Here is a 21,041-nt window from a genome sequence, read left to right as displayed (position 1 = left end):
TCAGCATTCAACACCATCATCCCCCAACAGCTCAATGACAAACTGAGCAAACTGGGGATCAGCACCTCCCTATACAAGTGGCTGCTGGACTTCCTGACGGGGAGACCACAGGTTGTCAGAGTTGGAAACAACACCTCCAGCACCATCACGCTGAACACAGGGGCCCCCCAGGGGTGTCTGCTGAGCTCCCTCCTCTTCACTCTGCTCACACATGACTGCTCACCATCATCACCCAACTCCACCTTCTTCATAAAGTTTGCGGATGACACAACTGTCTTGGGCCTCATCAACAACAATGAGGAGACAGCCTACAGGGACGAGGTCAGCCGCCTGGCCATGTGGTGCAAGGACAACAATCTCTGTGTGAATGTGGATAAGACGAAGGAGATTGTTGTGGACTTCAGGAGAGTGCGCCCCCAGCATGCTCCACTAACCATTGACGGTGCTGCAGTGGAGAGAGTGAGAAGCACCAAGTTCCTGGGAGTGCACATATCCAAAGACCTGTCCTGGAGCTACAACACGTCATCACTGGCCAAGAAATCCCACCAGCGCCTGTACTTCCTCCGCAAGCTCAAAAGAGTTAGAGCCCGACTTCCTTCACGAACTCCTTCCACCGCGGTGCCATCAAGAGAATTTTGACCAGCTGTATCACCGTGTAGTACGGCGCCTGCACCGTGTCCTGCCGTAAGACTCTGCCGCGCATCGTGAGGACAGCTGAGAAGATCATCTGTGTCTCTCTCGCCCCCTTCAGGACATTTACAACACCCGCCTCACCCGCAAAGCCATCAGGATCGCTGGCGATAACCACCCACCCCTCCCACAGCCTCTTCAGCCGGCTGTCATCGGGTAGGAGTCTGCGGAGTCTCCGAGCCAAGACCAGCAGGCTCAAGGACATTTTCTGCCTCCAGGCAGTCCGGAGACTCAACTCCCTCCTAGCCCTGCCCACCCTGCCCCTTCCCACTGCCACACTCACCAAACTCTGGGGACACGTTACACGCTGTAATATCGTCCTGAACTCCTGAACATCCTGAATTTTTTGTTATTTCTCATTTTTTCTGCAAGACCTCACTTCAACCAATTCAACCCTTTCTTGTTGTTTGTTTTTGCATTACTACATTACGTCACTTTATATACGTCACTACCTCACTTTACATTCAGAAATTACATGTATTGTCTGTTGTCAATTGTATGTCTTTTTTAGCCAGGTTATAAGTGCCTTGTACGCTAGTTCCGAGAGTCTCCCATCATTGTATGAAGTAGGCATTAGCGTGAAGGGTCTTGCCCAATGACCCACACTGAATGATGTTTTGTGCTCATTTTCTCTGCCCCAAGCGGGATTCGAACCCTAATCTCCCGTATGCTGCCTTATCAGCTGAGCTATCCAGCTATATATATATATATATATATATATATATATATATATATATATATATATATATATATATATATATATATATATATATATATATTATATATATATATATATATATATATATATATATATATATATATAGTAAAGTCTCGTTATATCGATATTCAAGGGAGTCCGAAAAAATATCGATATAACCGGGACTATCGATATATCCGACCCTGTTTGCATGTAATTTTCTCCATGCGTGCATAGAAATGGTATCGATATAACAGGGACTATCGATATATCCGATATCGATATAACGAGACTTTACTGTATATATATGCGCACACACACGCAGACACACACACACACACACACGTGTTATTGGTCTTGATATATTGGCCATACAAAGCAAAAATGTATCAAATATTGCAAATCAGTTTAAAAAAAGACACTTACTTGCCACTTCCAGAGATGCATTACGGCTAACTGCCTCACCCAGATAGTTGCGTGCCACGCACACATACACCCCTTCATCGGGTTTGCTCCGCCGACCATGTACGATTCGTAGAAAGAAGAGGGAACCACTGGGTAGGAGCATCCTGTGAGAGCGAGGGTCTTCGCGGTCTGTTTCGACTCGCTCACCATCTTTGTACCATTCCACCATGGGAGTCGGACGCCCCTCTGCTTTACAGTTCAGGGTGGCTGGCTCCCCCTTGGACACGATCAAATCAGATGGATGCTCAGCGATTCGTGGAGCAGCATCCTCTAACCTGGGTCGAGATCCTGGAACAAAGAAAGTCCACGGAAGAAAAACGTATTAGACAAACAGCGGTTTGTAATGGCCAAGTTTTATTTGACAAAACTGCCAGTAAACAACCTATTAAATGTAAAGACAAAATTGGGGCTTATTAGGTTTTTTTAAAACATTCATTATTTATTGGCATACAGACAAATGGGACTGAAAAGCTCATGGCACACTTGAAAAAACATCCATGTCATGTTATTGGAACACACAAATTGTCCCCAGATGTGAGTGTGAGCGCAGATGGTTGTTCGTCTAGATGTGCCCTATGATTGGCTGGTGTCGCTCATTAAGGACACCTACCAGCTGTCTCCAGGTAGTAATCAGGGACACCAGCCAATCATAGGGCACATCTAGATGAACGATACGCGCTCACACTCACATCTGGGGACAATTTGTCTGTTCCAATAACATGCTATGTATGTTTTTGCAATGTGCTACCCAGAGAAAACTCAAACAGGTGTGAGGTGAACATGCAAACTCCAAACTCCACACAGGAAAAAGCCAGAGACGGAATCAAACTCTGCCCCTCTGCACTGTGAGGCCTACGCACAATTCACCGGGCCACTCTCAAGTAAAAAAAGGCTATTTAATCTCCAGATGTACTGTATAAGCAATCTTTTATACTTTCCGGCTTAGCCCAATGCAGGGATTGTCACTGCAAACATCCTCTTCCATTACTAGATATCTAGAATTAAATGAAAGAAGGACAAAGCATGAAACAAAAAGTATAGTTTGTCCCTTATAAAATTTTGCGGGTACTCACACACCGTATAAAATTGTGTCTGTTCTCTTGTGATTGAAAAACTGCACTTTTTTTGTTTGTCTTTGCTCCCTTGAGGTCTTGGAGTTTAATACCTTGTATTTATCATGGCTGACTGGTCTGGGGTGAGGGGTAAGAGTAGGACGGGCGGCGTCAGCAAGGCAGAGCCATTGAGAGCTGACTCATAAATTTTGCAGTTCGAACAAGCCATGTGGAAATGTAAAGGAGAAGATAGTTAAAGCAAAAGGATAGAGACTGTGGAAAAATCATCTTTTTAGGGTGACATATCCATTAAAAATTCTTACTTGGCATAATATTTGTAATTAATCCAAAACTAAGCAAACTAATATAAGTTGTCAATGGTATATATATGTGACGGGTGTCACAACAGCGACTGTCTTCATCTCCACGATGCTGCCGTATTAATGAGAACAGACGCGTGGATGTGTCTTTTTATTTCTTTTATTTCTGCAACACAGTATGGCAGAAGGGATGGGTGAAGTCGCATGGGTTTCGTCTTGTGATTAACCTGAATCTCCTCCAGATTGTTCTGGAAACTATGGGCGGGACATGGTGCCACACTGTGCGCCGTTGCGTCACTTCCTTCATAATTTAATAATTTAATAATCTAAGTGCACAACTCCGTTACATATATATATATATATATATATATATATATATATATATATATATATATATATATATATATATATATATATATATATATATATATATATATATATGTGTGTGTGTGATTTAAAGTGGTAGAACGATCACAGAAATACCATAACCCAGTGCCAAGTAGTGTAAGGGACTCAGGTTTACTTTTATTACACATTTCTTACCTCTAAATAGCATTTTTCATAGATAATGCTGCAATTTTAGATCGTTGATGCTGAAAATATTTCAGGGACATTCTTTCCTAGAGTGGGCAGGTTTTCAAGTATTGTTTTCTCTGATGTGAATTAATCGTAATGTCACAGTTGTGCATCGACCACGACATTGGACCATTGTGTGTGTTGCCATCCACTGCCATGAATGTTAGCCTAAAGACAAATAAAAACACTTGAGAAAAAAGAAACTGACATAGGTTATGCGTGTCGTTGTGCGTGAAAGGGTTAAGTAACATTACTCAAACACCACATGCATATTTTCTCACAAATAAGGTTCCTCCCAAATTTACCAAGTAATATAACTCATACCAGTAAAATAACTTGTAACTGTATAGTGCACATCCACAACACGACTGACTTTTTACCTTGACAACTGCGGATCAAAGAGAAATCATACATTTTAAGCCTTTCTCGGTTAATTTTGTGGCTCAAGAAGAAATTTTGCACAGATCATGTACATTTGTGAAGGGTAGTTTGACCTCCTGTCAACACAGTATGTGTAAAATAATGAATGAGATGAGATGCCTCAATGATTGCATGAGCAAAGGGCTTGTGTAACCACCGAGTACAGTTTTCATCTGTTTGTTAGAAATTGTAAAAATCTAATTGAAATCAAGAGAAAAGGTCGTGAAGATCTGAGTGAAGCATAATCAGAATCTGTTTCGTTACATGGCAGCCATTATGTGTCCCTTCATTGTGAGCAAAAAATGTAAAGGGAACAAAATATTCAAGCCCTGATGGCTTATCACTCCAAACTGAAGTTCCGATGGGGTGTACTGCAGCTGTTTCATGCCACCCAGAATAAATAAATACGTGTAATCCCGTTTAGGAAAACAAAAGTAGACCCCCATGAAATGAATACATAAAAGGAATGATTTCGCTCACGGGGCACCCATTCAAAAACCCATGAGTAAAAATAAAGAATTATTCAGTACTGTCGTCTTAATTGCTTTGCTGCAGTTCTAAAATCATCATTTTCTTTGAGAAAATCAGACTGAGCTGTCAATCATCAAACCGTGCTGCAGGATAGAAAAGAGATAACAAAGAGCTAAAGAGGTATGTATGTACTGCCTCTGGTCCCTGACAGATTTTATTTTTGTGTGTGTTTTTCAACACTTGAGTAAGATAATAACAGCCACTCAATGAAATCACAATAATAACTGTCAAAAGCTTGACTGCAGCAACACCTTCATGTGTCAATGCCACAAAATCATCTGGAAAAGTGTTTTTTCAACCGTTCTCAGCTTTCAAGTGCACCAGTATCAACAATATGGAAGTATTGATGGATGGCTGACCGAGAGAGTAGTGTGACTATTATGTACTCAAAAATAATTATTGAGTACACACTAAGGATGGAATGACAAACCTCACAATAATTATCACAAAGTTGGAGTAATTAAAAAAATCATCGTACTCTATAAAAAACAAGTCTTGTTATATTATGCGCTTTATATTTGTATTTTTTTAATTGTCAACACACTGGAACCAGATGTGACTAAAGGTACTGAGGACTGAGTGTAGACTCAGTGTTAAACTGTTCCATTTTAGGCAGTCATCTTCTCTGTCCTTCTTGAACATGAATTTAAACTCGAATGTGTTAGTGTTAGAAAATTCAAGTCAATCGAATCACAGCACAATGACCATTTCATGCAAGAGATGCAATACATCACAACCACCTGTATTGTGAAATTAGCAGCCCTATTATTCTTTTCACCCCTAAAACAACTTTGATATGAGGAAAGCTCTGCCCTGTGGTGTTAAGTGCTCTTTATCTGCGTCATGTCTGAGCAATTTGGAAGCGCTTTTGCGGGGGCTTAAAAATAGTCCAAAATTGCTTGCTCTAAAGGGTTAATTAACACAGTAGTTGAAATTGACTGATGAAAAAAAATGCTGCATTATTGGATTGGATTGGATATGCCTTTATTAGTCTCACAGTGGAGAAATTTACATTTCACAGCAGCAAAGTGATGAAAAGAATGAAAGTAGAAAAACAAAAACAAAAAATTATCATTTCAATCGTGTAATTCATTGCCAAAACGCATTGATTTTCTCCCTTTGTTATTGCCGACTATTATCCTTGCTGTCATTGCCTTTTTATCGAGCATCTTCATCCTTATTAAGCTCATCGAATTGCTTGTTCTGTAGCCACGAGGGGACACAAGCCAGTGTCTTATTGTGCCGGTCCCAAGCCCGGATAAATACGGAGGGTTGCGTCAGGAAGGGCATCTGATGTAAAAGCTTGGCCAAAACAAACATGTGAATCAAACCTCTGAAGAAGGAGGACTGATTGGCTGTGGCGACCCCTGACGGGAAAAGCGGAAAGTTAAAAAGAAGAAGATCTGCGTCACCATTCAGGGGGCAATGGCTCTTTGCTCCATGTCTGCTTCAGTAATCGGGCTGGCAATGGCACCTAAAACCACTGTAACTAATTCCTTAGGCAGCCCATCTGTCTAAAGCTTAAGGTGGGGAGCTCATGCTTATGGTGTCAGGGCCCCCGAGCTGTGGCACTTGAGACCTTTATAGCTGACTTGTTCTGTCAGCGCCCGCTGCTAAATAGAGTTCTTGTGCAGCAGAGTTGCCATTCTTCAAAGTTAATTGTCAAGGATCGGCACATACAGGGCATGTGGTTAAGTATTTTCGGCACTTCGCCACATTTTGCTCCAGACTCATTCCAAAATGGATTTTTCCCCCTCATAATTAAAAACATAACATCCCCATACGAAGGGGGACAGTTTGGCTAATTTAGGATGATCATATGAACGTAAGTATTCACAGCCTTTGCAAAGAAGCATAAAATCAAGCTCAGGTGCATCAAGTTTCTCAAGTGAGGCTTGAGAGGCTTCGAGCTTTCTCCAGCTTAATTACGTCCACCCGTGGTAAATTGGACATGATTTGGAAAGGCACACCTGCCTGTGAAAGGGCCCACAGTTGACAGTGCGTGGAAAAGCACAAACCAATGAAGAGGTCAAAAATTGTCTGTTTGAAGTCTCTGGGCACAAATCTGGGGCATGGGACATCAAGAAAAAAAATAAAGACTTGAATGCAGTGAATATTTTCCAAAATCATAGGACGTATATATGATTGCTGCCCTTAAAAAAGAAAAATGAAAACAGACCAAAGTATGTTACAGTGGATTGTGTTGAGACTTTACGATTGAAAAAAAAAAACCCACAATGATGTGTTTTTAAAGCTACACTAGCTCAACGGCTAAATTTAGTAAGCCCAAAAGGAACCTGAACATAACAACATATTGCTTCAAAGGAATACATACGTATGTGTTTGATAACAACTGCTGATTCAACAAGGGGCATGTTTTGCTCATTTCCATAGTCTCAAAATGACACGACCCTGTTTATAAACACACCAAGAGCAGAGCACATGGCTCATTTGTGATAACACAGTGAATGGTGGGCAAACACCAAATGCAATGTTTGACGATGCCTTGCCGGCATTCTGAAAAAGCATCATTCATTGAGTTACCTCTGCCCACAAAGCTAAGGGAATGTGTACGTGATGTTTCATTTAGAAAACAAGCTGGCTGTATAAAGAGACGGGCGCGGGACTAGAACCAATTCAATGAATTTAAATTTAGAACCAGTTAAAGTGGGTTACAATCAGAATCAGAAACACAATCATCTTTATTGCCAAGTCTGTAGAACACACAAGAAATGTGTTTCCGCTAGAAGACCAAATACATTTCTGGATTGATAGATGGATGGTATGGCATCAAGAAAAGAAGTGATCCCATTTTTGTCTTGATGTTATTTTTTTTCTGAGTGAAAAAGTTCACATCCCAGTGCCATCCGCATAACGTGTACAGACGCTCCGCAACTTCGAGTTGCGGCAAAACGGTGCATATGAACATTTTTGCGGGGATGGCGATTTTTTTTTTTTCAAACCGAAAATTCTGCAAGTTCAATTTAGTACTGCGTGCCTTTTTCCGCGTAGTATTTCATTCAGTTGACAGTTGATTTTTTTATTTTACTATGCTTAGAATAACTTGTTTTCTATCCGTTCACCTCCTCCCCACCCCTTCCCCTTTCAAGTTGCTGCAATGGACTGCAAAGTTCCCCATTGTGGGACTAATAACGGATTTGTGAATCTAATTCTGATTCCCGCCGCTAATACCGCCGTGGGCGCTGTGAGCGCTCGCCCAGCATCCACCCCACATCCGGGTTCTTCTGCCCAGTTCGTCGCAGTGCTCAAGTGTGTACAGTACGGTAAATATATCTCCAGCTTGCTTGACATTTCTTATACTAAAATACATGATCAATTTGGTTGGTGCTTCTAGTGAGAGTGGAAGTGAACAGAACAGGAAAGTCATTTCAATTGAAACGAATATGGCAATAATAAAGAAGCCTGATGCGGGCGGGAGATACAATTCTGAATGTTGCACGCTCATACAACATCAATCGTTCGACTATCTGGACCATTTATTAACAGAAAGATCGCATAATGGAACACATGAGAGGTGCAGTGCTGATGCAATCGACAATCATCAGCAAGAAAAGAGGGAAGGTCTTAGGAGAGATGGAGAAACCTCTCACCATTTGGCTTGAGGATCAGCAGCAGCAGCGTATTCCTCTGAGCGTTATGCTCATTCAGGAGAAGGCCACATGTATTTTTGAGGATGTCAAGACAAAACCTGGGGGAAGCGCTGTCGAAGAAACTTTTTTTTGCCAGCTCCAGGTGGTTTTCTCGTTTCAGGAAGAGGGCTAATCTCCACCATGTAGCCATGTCCGGAGAGGCAGCCTCTGCTGACAAAAAGGCTGCCGAGCGATTCGCTCAAGTTTTGAAGGAGATCATCGAGAGTGGCTATTCGGCTAAGCAGGTCTTCAATGAGACGGGTCTTTTTTGGAGGATAAATAAACTTCATTTCATTTTATCATGTGTGTGTCTCTCTCACCCTAACCTATGTTGTATTCTCTCCAGTTGCACATGTAGTACGTACTGTACATATCTTTATACAGCATAAATTATATTTGATTAAATTCTTGATTTTCAGTACAAACCAGAATACTTATACACTGCCTATACTACTTATACAAGCCTTAAACATAATTATATAAATGTAAAACATACATATATGTATAAGCCTTAAAAACACATTCTATACAAAATATAGTAGGAAATAGCACCGAAGTAACCTACGAACAAATCCAACATACGAACGACCGCTCGGAACGTAACTCGTTCGCAGGTTGGGGAGTGTCTGTACATGAATACCAACAGTAAGCTTTTAGTCTTATCCCACAGCATGAATTGAATACGTTACGGAACATTTACAGTGCTGGGATTGAAGGGTATTATCTTTCAGTGCACGCAATCTCACAAACACACACGTACACATGCATGCCTACACACACACAGACACACACACACACACACAAACACACACGCCAAGAGCACACCACAGTCTCCAATATGACACTCCTTTGTGCATTTAAATTAGGATACCTATGATTTTAAAGTAACACACAATGAGGCATGTCTTGGATATATTCTTAGGCTCCAAAATACAAACGCATGAACAGCCAAATAACCTTTTGTTCTTGTTTCCTGATCCAACCCCCCCCCCCCCCCCATATAAGATTGTGACTCTAAAGCAGGGGTGGCCAACCAGTCAGAGACTAAGAGCCATTCTTTTTTTACGATGTTACTGCAAAGAGCCTCACACGGACGCGCACATTCACGCACACACACATACCTGACCGTGCACATAGGCATGCACGCCGAGCAAAAGCCAGAGCACCCAAACATAAATGAAACCTAAAAAACGAAACATACAAATCTTTTTTTCCCCCATTTCCTACTCCCACCACTCGCAGTTGACTTGCGACCAGCATGTTGGCTCTTGGTCAATTGCGATCGACGTATTGGGCGCCCCTGCCTTAAAAACATAGGTAATTCTCTGACTAGCTTAGCATTTACCACTTAGCACAGATGTCTGCGCATGAGCGGTGTTCCAATCATCTGATTGGCTGCCTTATATGTCAATCAAGGAGCGTGATTTTTGATCGACTTATGTAGTTCATTCTGCGCATTAAGAACCGTTGTTTGAATGGAAATGCCATCACCAAGGCATTTTTGTGATTGTGTAAAAGCCCGGGAGCCGCATTGAACCAGCCAAAGAGCCGCGGGTTGGCCACCCCTGCTCTAAAGGTTAGTATGTTTTTCACAGTTCGTTCAAGACACCACAATAACTCCATCACTCAGAGAGCATGATTGACGCAAAGGCAGACAAACTTGTGTGCTGGAATAAGCTGGCTCGCGGTAAGACTTTCAGTGCTGAATCAACATTTCTGTAAAAGGACCAGATGGAATAGGAGTGGAGTGTCACACTAGACACCTATGCTGCTCTTCACAGCGCAACGAGGCCAGCATCCCACACAGACACATGACATCAGACTCCTTTTTCAAACAGACGACCAATCTATGATCAATACTTCTCCGTGTTTCTGCATCCGAATAAGAGCAGTTCTCGCAAATAGATAGAAACAAGAAGCTTTCCTGGCCATTCAGACCAGGCTTTAGTCCATAAAGGAAATGAAAGTCTAGCCAGGATTGATCTTGTCATTATTTTCGAAAGATTTTCAAAAGATCCCATATCTAATTTAAAGCAGATTCTTGACTTACAGACAGTCAGAGAGGACACTCTGACGAAGGCGGAAGTAGACGCCGAAACATGTCAGGTATTTGAACACCTCCACTGTCTGTAAGTAAAGAATCTGCTTTAAATTAAATATCAAGTAGACAGGATGAACTTAGTACAAAGATCCCATATCTTCTCATAAATGACAGAGAATGGGATTATCTCAATAAAGAGCAACCGCGATTGACTCCTATCAGACTGTCCTTGGTGATTTCACTAATGTCACATCAACCATGTCCACTGTAAGAAATTGTGGACAGCAAAGTCCCCCTGAATGCAAAGGCGGAAACAAGCATAAAAAATGTAATGCCCCTTCGACCGCACTACACCCAATGCACTTGGCTCTGTGAAGGAGATGGAATTTGTATGCGTAGCCTGCAATTACAGTGTAGATATAAATGTTTGGCGTGAGCTGTTTGATCTGGTTACTGGCTTGTTTGGAGTGGGTGAAAGGAAGTCGTCCCATGGTAATTTCAGCAAGACCCTCGCAAACACAGTGTGTTCAGGGCCATTGGTGAGTGCTGCCAGAGATTACCGTGTTGACTAATGGGAAGAGAGATGACTGAAAACCCACACTGTTGATTTCAGTGTCACCTTACTGGGAAAACAAACTGTCTAAAGTTGACTCTGAATCCACACGTATGGGGAAGGGCTCTCTGACATGAAGATGAGAATTGAAACTGGACTGTACACCTTTTGGTAGAAACCATTCTCAAACATGAGTATAACCTTTTCAGGGACAGCGGTGACAGTGGATATCTTATCATGTTATTGGGTGATAGGGAGCATTAAATGATAATAAATAAATAAATAAATAAATAAATAAATAAATAAAAGGCTGTTCAGGTTCAGTATGTGGGCCTATCCATTGTGGACAGTATTGTTTTGTAAGGACAAGGTGAAACTAGTTATTAAAGACAAGCCTGCATCGTGAGAGACAAGGCTCGACGGCGCCCCTTGCCCGTCAAATTTCACACAGGGAGTGAAAATAACTGATTTTATATACCGGTACTCTATACAACATCCAGTGTATGAATCAGAGTGTAAAGAGTGCGGCGTGTGGGTTTTAAACCCACTTCTGCAGCTCTCTGTGTCTTTGGAAAATAAACCCAGAGTTTATAATTCATTTTTATTTGACTTAATTTTTCAAATTGTATTTTTGGCTGCAGGCATGGTAAAACGTACACTAGCTTAAAAATATGATAGCATGAATACACGCTAGTGTACGTTTTTAGCGAGGCAGCTTGTATTTTATTGAAGTATTAAATAATGTACTCATTATTTTTTCATCAATAGTCCATCAGAGTCCCAACCTTCCATATCCGAAATGAACAGTTGGCCAAGTTCACAATCAAACACACCTTGGGCCAATCTCTGTTCTCTTGGGCCAATCTCATTTGTGTGCGGCTACGCAGCTTTTGCAAAAGCTCGTACAACAGTGCAACCAGACACGTTCATCTAAACATCCACAATCCATTCATAAATTGTGCCGTCCACCGCTGCCTCCCAGTCTGAATAATGTGGTCAACTAAACTAAGAGAAGGAGACTAAAGTGATGGGAGAAGAGAGTAATTTCCACCTTGATCGAGTTGTTTGTTGGATTCAATGCCACATCCGTGTGGGGTGGCTCGCCTGCCTGTGGACTAAAAGGCAGCGAAGAGACACACACACAAAGAGATATTGGTGCCTGCAGTGCCAATGTGAGAGTATGTATTGACAATAAAGGCATGAGACACAATGTGCCTGATCGTCTTTCAGATACAGCTCTACGATTCTAAAATGTACTGTATAGCAACCCGTGCACTAACCTGTCTTAACTTCTAACCACTATGATTTTGTCTGCATTGCAGCACTAGATTGACCCACGAATCATTAACTGGCTTCATACTAAAACGTCATCACATAATTAATTTCAGGTATGATCAATTATTGTCAGTGACATGCAGTCAGGGGAGGCACAACCTCACCTGTCATCATGGAAATATCAAATGAAAAAATCAATTAAACAGTTATATTTATTTAGTGATTTGTACTTTAAAGTTCTTTTCCATTTAACTGCATCATTTTTGGATTTTTTTCAAAATTGGGGAATTTTCACATTTACCGTTCAAATACTAAGTAGAAACGAGCCGTGAGGCAGCAGCCGGCTGAGCGTCACCAGGGATTGCGCAATGACTATGCTAACTGCGCTGGCTTGCTCTGCAGTGAGACCGCATTGCTGTCCCTCTGCATATCGCGATCAAAGTGTTCAAACACTTTTAGTATATGAACTAAATTTCTACAGTTTAGCTGGTGTACATAATGTACAGTCACTGTACATTATAAACACTGTACTTTCATGTTTATTTTATTTTAGTTTTATCAAAACTGTGTGCGTAGGTGAGGCCCACAGTTCTCTTGCCTCATGACAGGGGGCGCTGGTGATTACAGATTCTTCTAGCGCCTCCTCGGCTGCAGAATGATAGAATTAGTGAGAGCAAGCGACAGTAAACAGTTAGCAACAATCCAGTCATTTTTTCGTGTTGCTTGGCCTTATTTTCAGAATGGAGGATTACATATCTAAATTGAAAGAAATAGAGAGACTTTTAAAACTGAAGAAAGACAAGGAAGCCTTCTACAAAGAAGTTATCGATGCCTGTCTTCAGAAGGAGCGACGCATGGACTTCATTTATAAGTAAAGGTAACACGATAATCACGTTTTTTAAATTCTTTTTTTCCCTATGCTACAGTTTATATAAATAATGCTGACATGACATTTTAAACAAAACATGTTAACTGTTGCCAATCAAATGGTGAATAAGCTACTCTGTTGAGTTCATGTTTGTAAATCTGACGGTGATGACGTCAGTGCCTCACCAGCCATGAACCTCACCGCACGTCACTGATTATTGTAGTTGTGATTTGCCGTAGTGTAAAACTGTGCTTGCATCGTATCAAGTCATCATTTTTTGGCTGTCCATTTAGATATGAAGTAGCCTAAAAAAGACGCATACATACATTACATATATGTCTTCACAGTCCATTGCATATTTTCAAATTAATGGTAAAGAAGGCACATTGTGTCATTTTATAATGGGTCTAATAATAATGTAGATACACGAGCGAGGCTTACTTACACCCACCGTTGTCAGATTTCAATGGGGAATAGATGCTGGTTAAAATCTAAGGTCCCTTGGGCTAGTCCCGTAGTAAAGCTGCACACGGACAAGCCACACGTCTAATGGTTTAACTGCCCTTTGCAATAAGGTAATCGAGAAAGATCCGTCATTTTATAAACTTGAAAATGGCCATAATAAACGTGTTTTCATCTAATATGTTTAAATACGGTGATTTGCGGTTAAGTTGATATTCTGTCAAAGATGTTATCTCACAGTTAAGAGGAAAGCTTTAAGTGACTTCCGTCTTCATAATAATGAATTGTTATGGCGTGGATTTAGACCAGGGGTGGGCAAACTTTTGGACTCGCGGGCCACAATGGGTTCTAAAATTTGACAGAGGGGCCAGGCCAGGAGCATTTGGAGGGAGTGTTTGGGCCGGATATACTCAAGCATTAAAGGACAACCGACGTCTCCGGACAAGTTGTGTCCATAATTTGTCAAATCGCTGCAAATGACTTCTACTGAGTGTATTTTACAAAGATTCCACCGCTTATAGCTATATTTTACGTTTAAGACTCGCGCTGAATATTCCGGAAGTCTTGTTTTTGAGTTGGTGACGAGTCCTCACGTCACGTCACTGAAGGAAGGCCCCTGACCGAGAAAGGACACTGTTGCATGGATGGATTGTCCTGACCGCGCACTCGACAAACTCGCCACGGACGCCCTCGCTCGCCTTCATGTGCAAACAGTACACGTGTATCGTTGTCAAACACACAGACATAGGCTACCTACAGTTGAAATTTGCATACTCGGCACAGCAGCCAATCAGAAGCCTGCTTCGGACTTTCCCAAGAACGCTTGGGAAAGTCCGAAGCAAAGTTGTGCATTTGCATGTCATTATCCAAAGTAGATGCACAGAACCTCAGCCCCAGAAGAAAGATTCAAAAGAAGCTAACAAAATTTGTGTCGCTACAAAAGGCAAACTTACATTATACCGTGACTGTAAAGTGTACTTGAGAGTGATGAAAGGCGCGCAATGGCTTGTAGTAGACAACGCAACGCAAACAATGCATTGTGCACCATGACGGCAAACGACAACTGGAGCAAAGGTTTCAGCCACGGATTACCGTAAATTAAGCAAAGTAGCATTTGTGGTAGGTACAGCCTTAATTTTAATAAAAACTATATACGTTGTGACAATATATATATATATATTGCGATTTCTCGTCTTTTTTTATGGCCGGGGAGGCAACTTTTCGGAGTTGTCTGCCTTGATGTCCGCTAACTTTTTCAGACTTTCAGACGCTGTTTTACTATAATTTGGACAAATTCGGCGGGCCGGATTAAAAAACCGGATGTGGCCCGCGACTGTACGTCCGTGAAATTCTGGGGGGGGGGGGGTAACATCGACCTTGTTTGGGAGCTGATATTGGGCGCATCTGTGCAAACATCACTCAAACGAACCATCTCAAAGTAATTAAACTTACCATACGACGAGCGCCAGAACGCACATAAAACCAACAGGGAGGCTAAAATTAGTCGATACTCCATTATACAATGAAATGTTACATAGGTAAATGAACGAGCTCAGTCTTGGGGTAAAAATCAGTGTGAAATTCAGTCTCCACGAACAGGGTAAAAGGCCACAGGTAGCATCATATCCGCTGCTCTCGTCGAAGTCAGAGTTTCAACATCCCAAAGTAACTTTCCCAACACTCGGAAAGTATGTGTGTAATCCACCAAACAGTTCATGCCAGCCTCAGGTAATGACAGGACAGGCTGCAGTGAATGCAGGCAACGACCAGTCTATCTATCCTCCTTTTTTACGTTTTACCAAACAAGACGCAGCATTAACACTGTAAAATAAATATAAAAGTCAAATTAGTTCCAAACATAGAGAGAGTAGACGGGTTGACGGGAATCGGCGCCCGTTATCTTCCAACATACTCCGATACTCTCTTCCCTCCCGTCCGCGACCCGCGACTGCCTAGTTGTTGTCAATGCAAAGCTAAAGACAATATGTGCTCGATAGTTCTATTTCCGGTTTGTCTTTCAAAATATATCACGCGGAACGAACGTGGAACTTTGTGTCGTTCATGTGAGAATCTATCTTTTAGCCGGTTAGGAAGCCTTGTTTTTATGTCGCATTTTATTTTACTGATTGATTTGACGATTTTGTTTCACTTCTGAAATGGCCCGGGGGACGCGGAACGTTTTATATTGGAGGCGTCGGCCTCGTATTATATACATAAAACTTGACTCATTACAGGCGTGCTGCAATTCTTAAAGGGCCAGCCGGCACAACAAGAAACAATTCGACCACATGTTTCTTTCCGCACCTTAAGTAGTCAAACTGTTAGATTCTAACAGTTAGAATAATAGCTAACATCTCAGAATGAAACACCACCATGCAATAATGTCTGTGTAAGCTCTCAGTCGTACAGGAGTGGTCCATCGATGAGAAGGTTTCTTCAGCCGTCATGTGTACAAAAGTGAAGGTTTCGGACGTTTCGCCTCCTATCCAAGAGGCTTCGTCAGCGAACTAAAGTCTGACTGGTCGTATCGGCCCCATTTATATATCCCTAATGTCCAGACCTGGTGGCGCCGGACACAGCTATGATAGGTCCCTACTCTCAGGTTGGGGGGGGGGGGGCGCGGGACCCCCCCCCTGTGGCCCCACTGATTGTTCCTACATTCCTGACTAACGATTGGCCTATTACACCCACTCCCCCCGGTATCACCTCATCAGCATAACGACCCTCATCAGCATTGTTACCAACCAACGGAGAAATATTTGGCTACATTGTATGTAGAGGAGTCAATGCTACAAACAATGGGTCGGAGGGGGAACCCTTCTTTATGTATTTTTGGCAGGCCATAGATACATGGCGTGGCCTCTCCCGGGTATAATCTATTATCTATTGGAAGGGTCCCTTTTTAGTTGCTCATACGTGTTAGAATCACTGATTAACCTATTTATTTTGTCTTCATAATCCAATGTGTTGAGCAGCACTGTGCATCTGCCCTTGTCTGCTGGCAAAATAGTAATATTTTTGTCTTTTTGTAGAGTAGTTAACGCCTTTCTCTCTTCTAATGTTATGTTGGACGGAGGAAGTTTGGCACTACTGAGAAGAGCTGATATTTTAATGCGTAGATCATCTGCCTCTGCATACGAAAGTTTGTTATTTTTAATAGCCGATTCAGTAGCTGTGATATAATCTATTGTAGGTATAGTTTTAGGAGTCACTGAGAAATTTAAACCTTTGGTAAGTACCGCCTTTTCTGTCTCTGAGAGATCTCTGTCTGACAAATTCCAATACTATGTATTCCAATAATTTAAATTTGCTCAGCAAGTGTCACAAACCTGTATGTTGCAGGGCAAATGAAAAACGTTTTTTGTTCTGATGATTGATGAGGAAAGAGTTGGACACACCTCACATCCAACATTTTATTGAATCCACAAACGCATATTTTATAAATAAAATTCTCTGCACCCCTATGTATCAGTCAAGTCCCCTCTCTCCCTGGGCAGGAGGAAAAAAAAACATCAGTATGCATGCAAAGATTTGTACATGGGATAATCGTAATTATTTATTAATGGTGAATATATACATTATTACACGGTGTTGTATTGAGTCAAAAGATGTGCTATGTCCACAAATCATGCAGTCAGCAGAAATTGTAGAGCGCTCAGAAATGAAAACACAGGCTTCACATTGAGTGCAAAATGTACAGGGCCACAGAAGAAAAAAATATGGTTGCCAAAATTCTGACTTCAAACTCAGAATTCTGACTTTAAAAAATGTCACCACTATTTATGTGAGTGTCTGTTGTGCCTGCCCTTGATGAAAAGCGAAAAGGAATATCACAACTACCGAGAGATGGCAAACTGCAGTCCTGACACACCAAGGGTCACTTAAAATTGGGTTTGAGAGTCGTTGGTTTGAATACACAAACCCTAGTAAACAAGCAACTCCTGACATACTACAGATATATATATATATATATATATATATATATATATATATATATATATATATATATATATATATATATATATATATATATATATATATATATATAATAATACAGTCACTGGTATAACGGGTCAGTCTTTTTTAATTAAAAAAAAGATGCAATTAGCATACAAAAACAGGAGATGCTGTTGGCCCCAACTCACACCCTTGCTCTCCCAACTCAGACTCCCCAAAGCACCTCTGCAAAGTGCCCACCAGCGCGCTGTAATCGAGTCTCTTTCCGCGGCTCAGCAGGAGACAGGTTATAGCCTCGTCAATCCGTGAAAGCGCTAACTTTGCCGCTTTCACCTTGTCCGACCAGTTTGCTGCGTCGGCCACCAACTTGAACTGTGGTCTATAAGCCTCCCAACTTCCTTTTCCGGAGAACTTCTATGCTTTTATGTAGGGGCAAGAGAGCCCAATTAATGTTTACGTCACTTCTTGTGGCGGCGGTTGCATAATCCGCTACGTCCTGGCGTAGCGCAATAATGGTGGGCTCGCGCTCATTATGCACGGATTGTCAACTAAAGATAACCGCGTTCAGCGCCACTTGACTTTGGCATAGCAATGGCATCAAGGTAGAGAAAAGGAGTCAAAACATATCAGGCGAGCACTCACTAAGTGTAGGTACCCTCAGTGGTCATTTAACAAATGTCAGAAAGAAAGAATAGGGAATGAAACCAAATATTCTCTAGATACAAAAAGGAGAGGAGTAGCAGTAACTTGCATTGCAGGAGTTTCTGAAAAATTACAAAGAGCCCTTTGGCAACACAAAATTCCTACTTATTCAAAACCGATAAACATGTTAAGGCAAAAATTAGTGCATCCAAAAGATAGGCTACCAAATGAAAAACAAAGTAATGTAGTTTATTCCATACATTGTAAGAATGACGCATGGCAAGGCTTTTTCTCTTACCTGTGCAACCAAATCGCCGTACTGAACGGCTCCTCCTTTACCTTCCGCCGGGTATCAATGTAGTCGAACATGAATCCGAAGGTGAATCCAGACCTTCTGACACCAATGTACATTGTACAATGTATTCCTCTCACCAAAAACACACATAGTGGGCTTACAGAACAGTGTAAACTGTACCTCAATGTGATTGTGAGTGCAGATGTATCATTTTTCTATGTGTGTCCTGCTGGATGGCAATCAGTTTAGGGTGTCTGACCAAAGACAGCTGTAGTAAGTAGAAAATACATGGATGAAATTCTGTACTTTTATCTCATATTAACCTTTTGATTTCGAAACCATTCATCTTCACTAGATAACAAAAACTAAGGAATTTATTTTGCCATTCCAAAACTTTTGGAGGGTACTGTAGCCAGTGAGAAAATAGCCTCTCAACTCATGTTAACAGGAATTTTCTTAAAACCGATGTCTGATATTGTGTATATTGTTGACCACAAACATGGCCAGCAACTTATCTCGAGACTCCCTTCCTTCCTGTTTCTAAACACCAATGATTGCTTGTACAACAGTGATGGGAAACACAGATTAGCTGAAACCAGGGATGGGAAAATGGTGGGAATTCACCCACATATCGATATGCTTTAGATAACAGTAAATTGTAATATAAACATGTTTAATATGATGTCTGTAAATGTTTTTATTGTGGGAAAGAGTGTATGTTTATCGTGGCATTTGCAGTAAATGTGAACAGTAAATGTGAACTGGGTACCTTAACCCTGCAACCCTTAAAGGACAACCGACGTTTCCGGACAAGTTGCGTCCATAATTTGTAAAATGGCTTCAAATGACTTCTACTGAGCGTATTTTACAAAGATTCCACCGCAAATAGCTAGCTATATTTTACGTTTTAAGACCCACGCTGAATATTCAGGAAGTCTTGTTTTTGAATTGGTGACGAGTCCGTACGTGACATCACAAAAGGACCGCCCTTGACCGTAAAAAAGACGCTTTGTAGCGGTCCTTCCATCACGTCAATGTATTTTGCTGTACTTGTGTTGTCTGGGGCCCTCGTGTTGCACCCAAAAGCCGCCAGAAGGCCAGAAGAGGGCGTCCATGCGCCATATAAGGAATTTATCAGCCTGTGGAAACGGAGGTGGCCACAGGAGGTCGCCATTTTGTGCCTCTTTTTTTTTGGGAGAGAGATTTTCACCCAATGTTGCCTCAAAATGGCACAAATAAATTCTTTAATCGATTGCAAACATGTATGCTTTCCTCTTCAGAACTATTTGAATCATATTCATCACTGGATGTGTAACAAGAAAGCAGCTTCTCCGAATCTGAAGCCATTGTTTTGATTCACTAGCAATGCAAGACGTCTTGGCGTGACGTCACGAACTGGGGGCGCGACTTTCTGAAAATGCCCAATTCGCAGCTCAATTTTTTGCAGATTTTGGACATTTGGACACAGTCATTTTTATTGATGTTTTGCATTTGACTAAAGACATCATACTGGATGTTTTGGGTATTTTAGATGCTATAAAACGTTTTTCTGGTGTCAGTTATAAAACAAAAAAGTGACGTCGGTTGTCCTTTAACCACGGTTACTACAGTATAGTGGACAGCTTATCGTGATCATGTTACGTGGTGCATGCAAGGTTTAGATGCTGCCACGATGATCTTAGCACAACTCCCCAGGGCAGGGGTCAGCAACAGATGGCTCAAGAGACACATGAGGCTCTTTTATTCTTCTGCTGTAGTTCTCCTTTTTGGTAAAAAACGGCCACAGAATATTCCCACCAATGAACTTCTTTCGAACAAATTATACCTCACCCGTAATAAAAACCTATACAATAACAATTTGACTACATTTTTCCATTATATCGGAATTTACGTTCACAGAAATTCGGATAAACATAACCTGGAAGCAGATTGAAGCCCTGAGTAGTTTAAAATCAAGCAGCGCCTACTCGACTCAACGGAAGACACGTGTTCGGTTCTCCAGTTTCTATCATCGGATCTGAAATGACGAGGTCTAAGTGATTCTTTACCAGTGACGTGCGGTGAGGTTCATGGCTGGTGAGGCACTGACGTCATCAATGACGTCACCGCTCGTCTACTTAGTATTTGAACGGTAAATTCAGCGATTTTGAAAAAAATCCTAAAACGGTGAAGTTAAATGGACAAGAACTTTAAAGTACAAATCACTAAATACATCTAACTGTTTAATTTATTTTTTCATTTGATATTTCCATGACAGCTTTTCATGATGATGGCACTGCCTCACCTGTCTCCACTGACTGCACGTCACTGTTCTTTACTAACATGCGTTTTACCGTAATCCCAAAAGATTTTAACTTTATTCATTTACATTCTGAAGATTATGGGATGAAGACGAATAACTGTGATGACTTTGGAGGAGTTGTGAAATGCACCCATGCAATGCAGGGAAGCAACGGAAATGGCAACAAAAATCCTTCTGTGCGCAGAAGAATCACCAAACATCAGTGAGGATCAACAGTACAGTTACATATATATATATATATATAT

The 21,041-nt window shown here is 41.4% G+C and overlaps 1 protein-coding gene across 1 annotated transcript in view; it reads right to left on the bottom strand.

The window, feature by feature from the left end:
• robo3 (roundabout, axon guidance receptor, homolog 3 (Drosophila)) overlaps positions 1 to 21,041 on the bottom strand; it is a 213,948-nt gene that overhangs the window by 132,810 nt on the left and 60,097 nt on the right. Inside the window, exon 2 of the mRNA XM_089016718.1 lies at positions 1,814 to 2,140. Within this exon, the coding sequence (XP_088872844.1) occupies positions 1,814 to 2,140 (327 nt within the window). The remainder of the gene's footprint in view (positions 1 to 1,813; positions 2,141 to 21,041) is intronic.

This window comes from Hippocampus bargibanti, linkage group LG16 (assembly GCF_051943395.1).
Source record: "Hippocampus bargibanti isolate YZ-2025 linkage group LG16, ASM5194339v1, whole genome shotgun sequence".
NCBI lineage: Eukaryota > Metazoa > Chordata > Actinopteri > Syngnathiformes > Syngnathidae > Hippocampus > Hippocampus bargibanti.
Note: the sequence above shows the minus strand (reverse complement) of the source record. Positions and strands in the feature narration are given on the sequence as shown.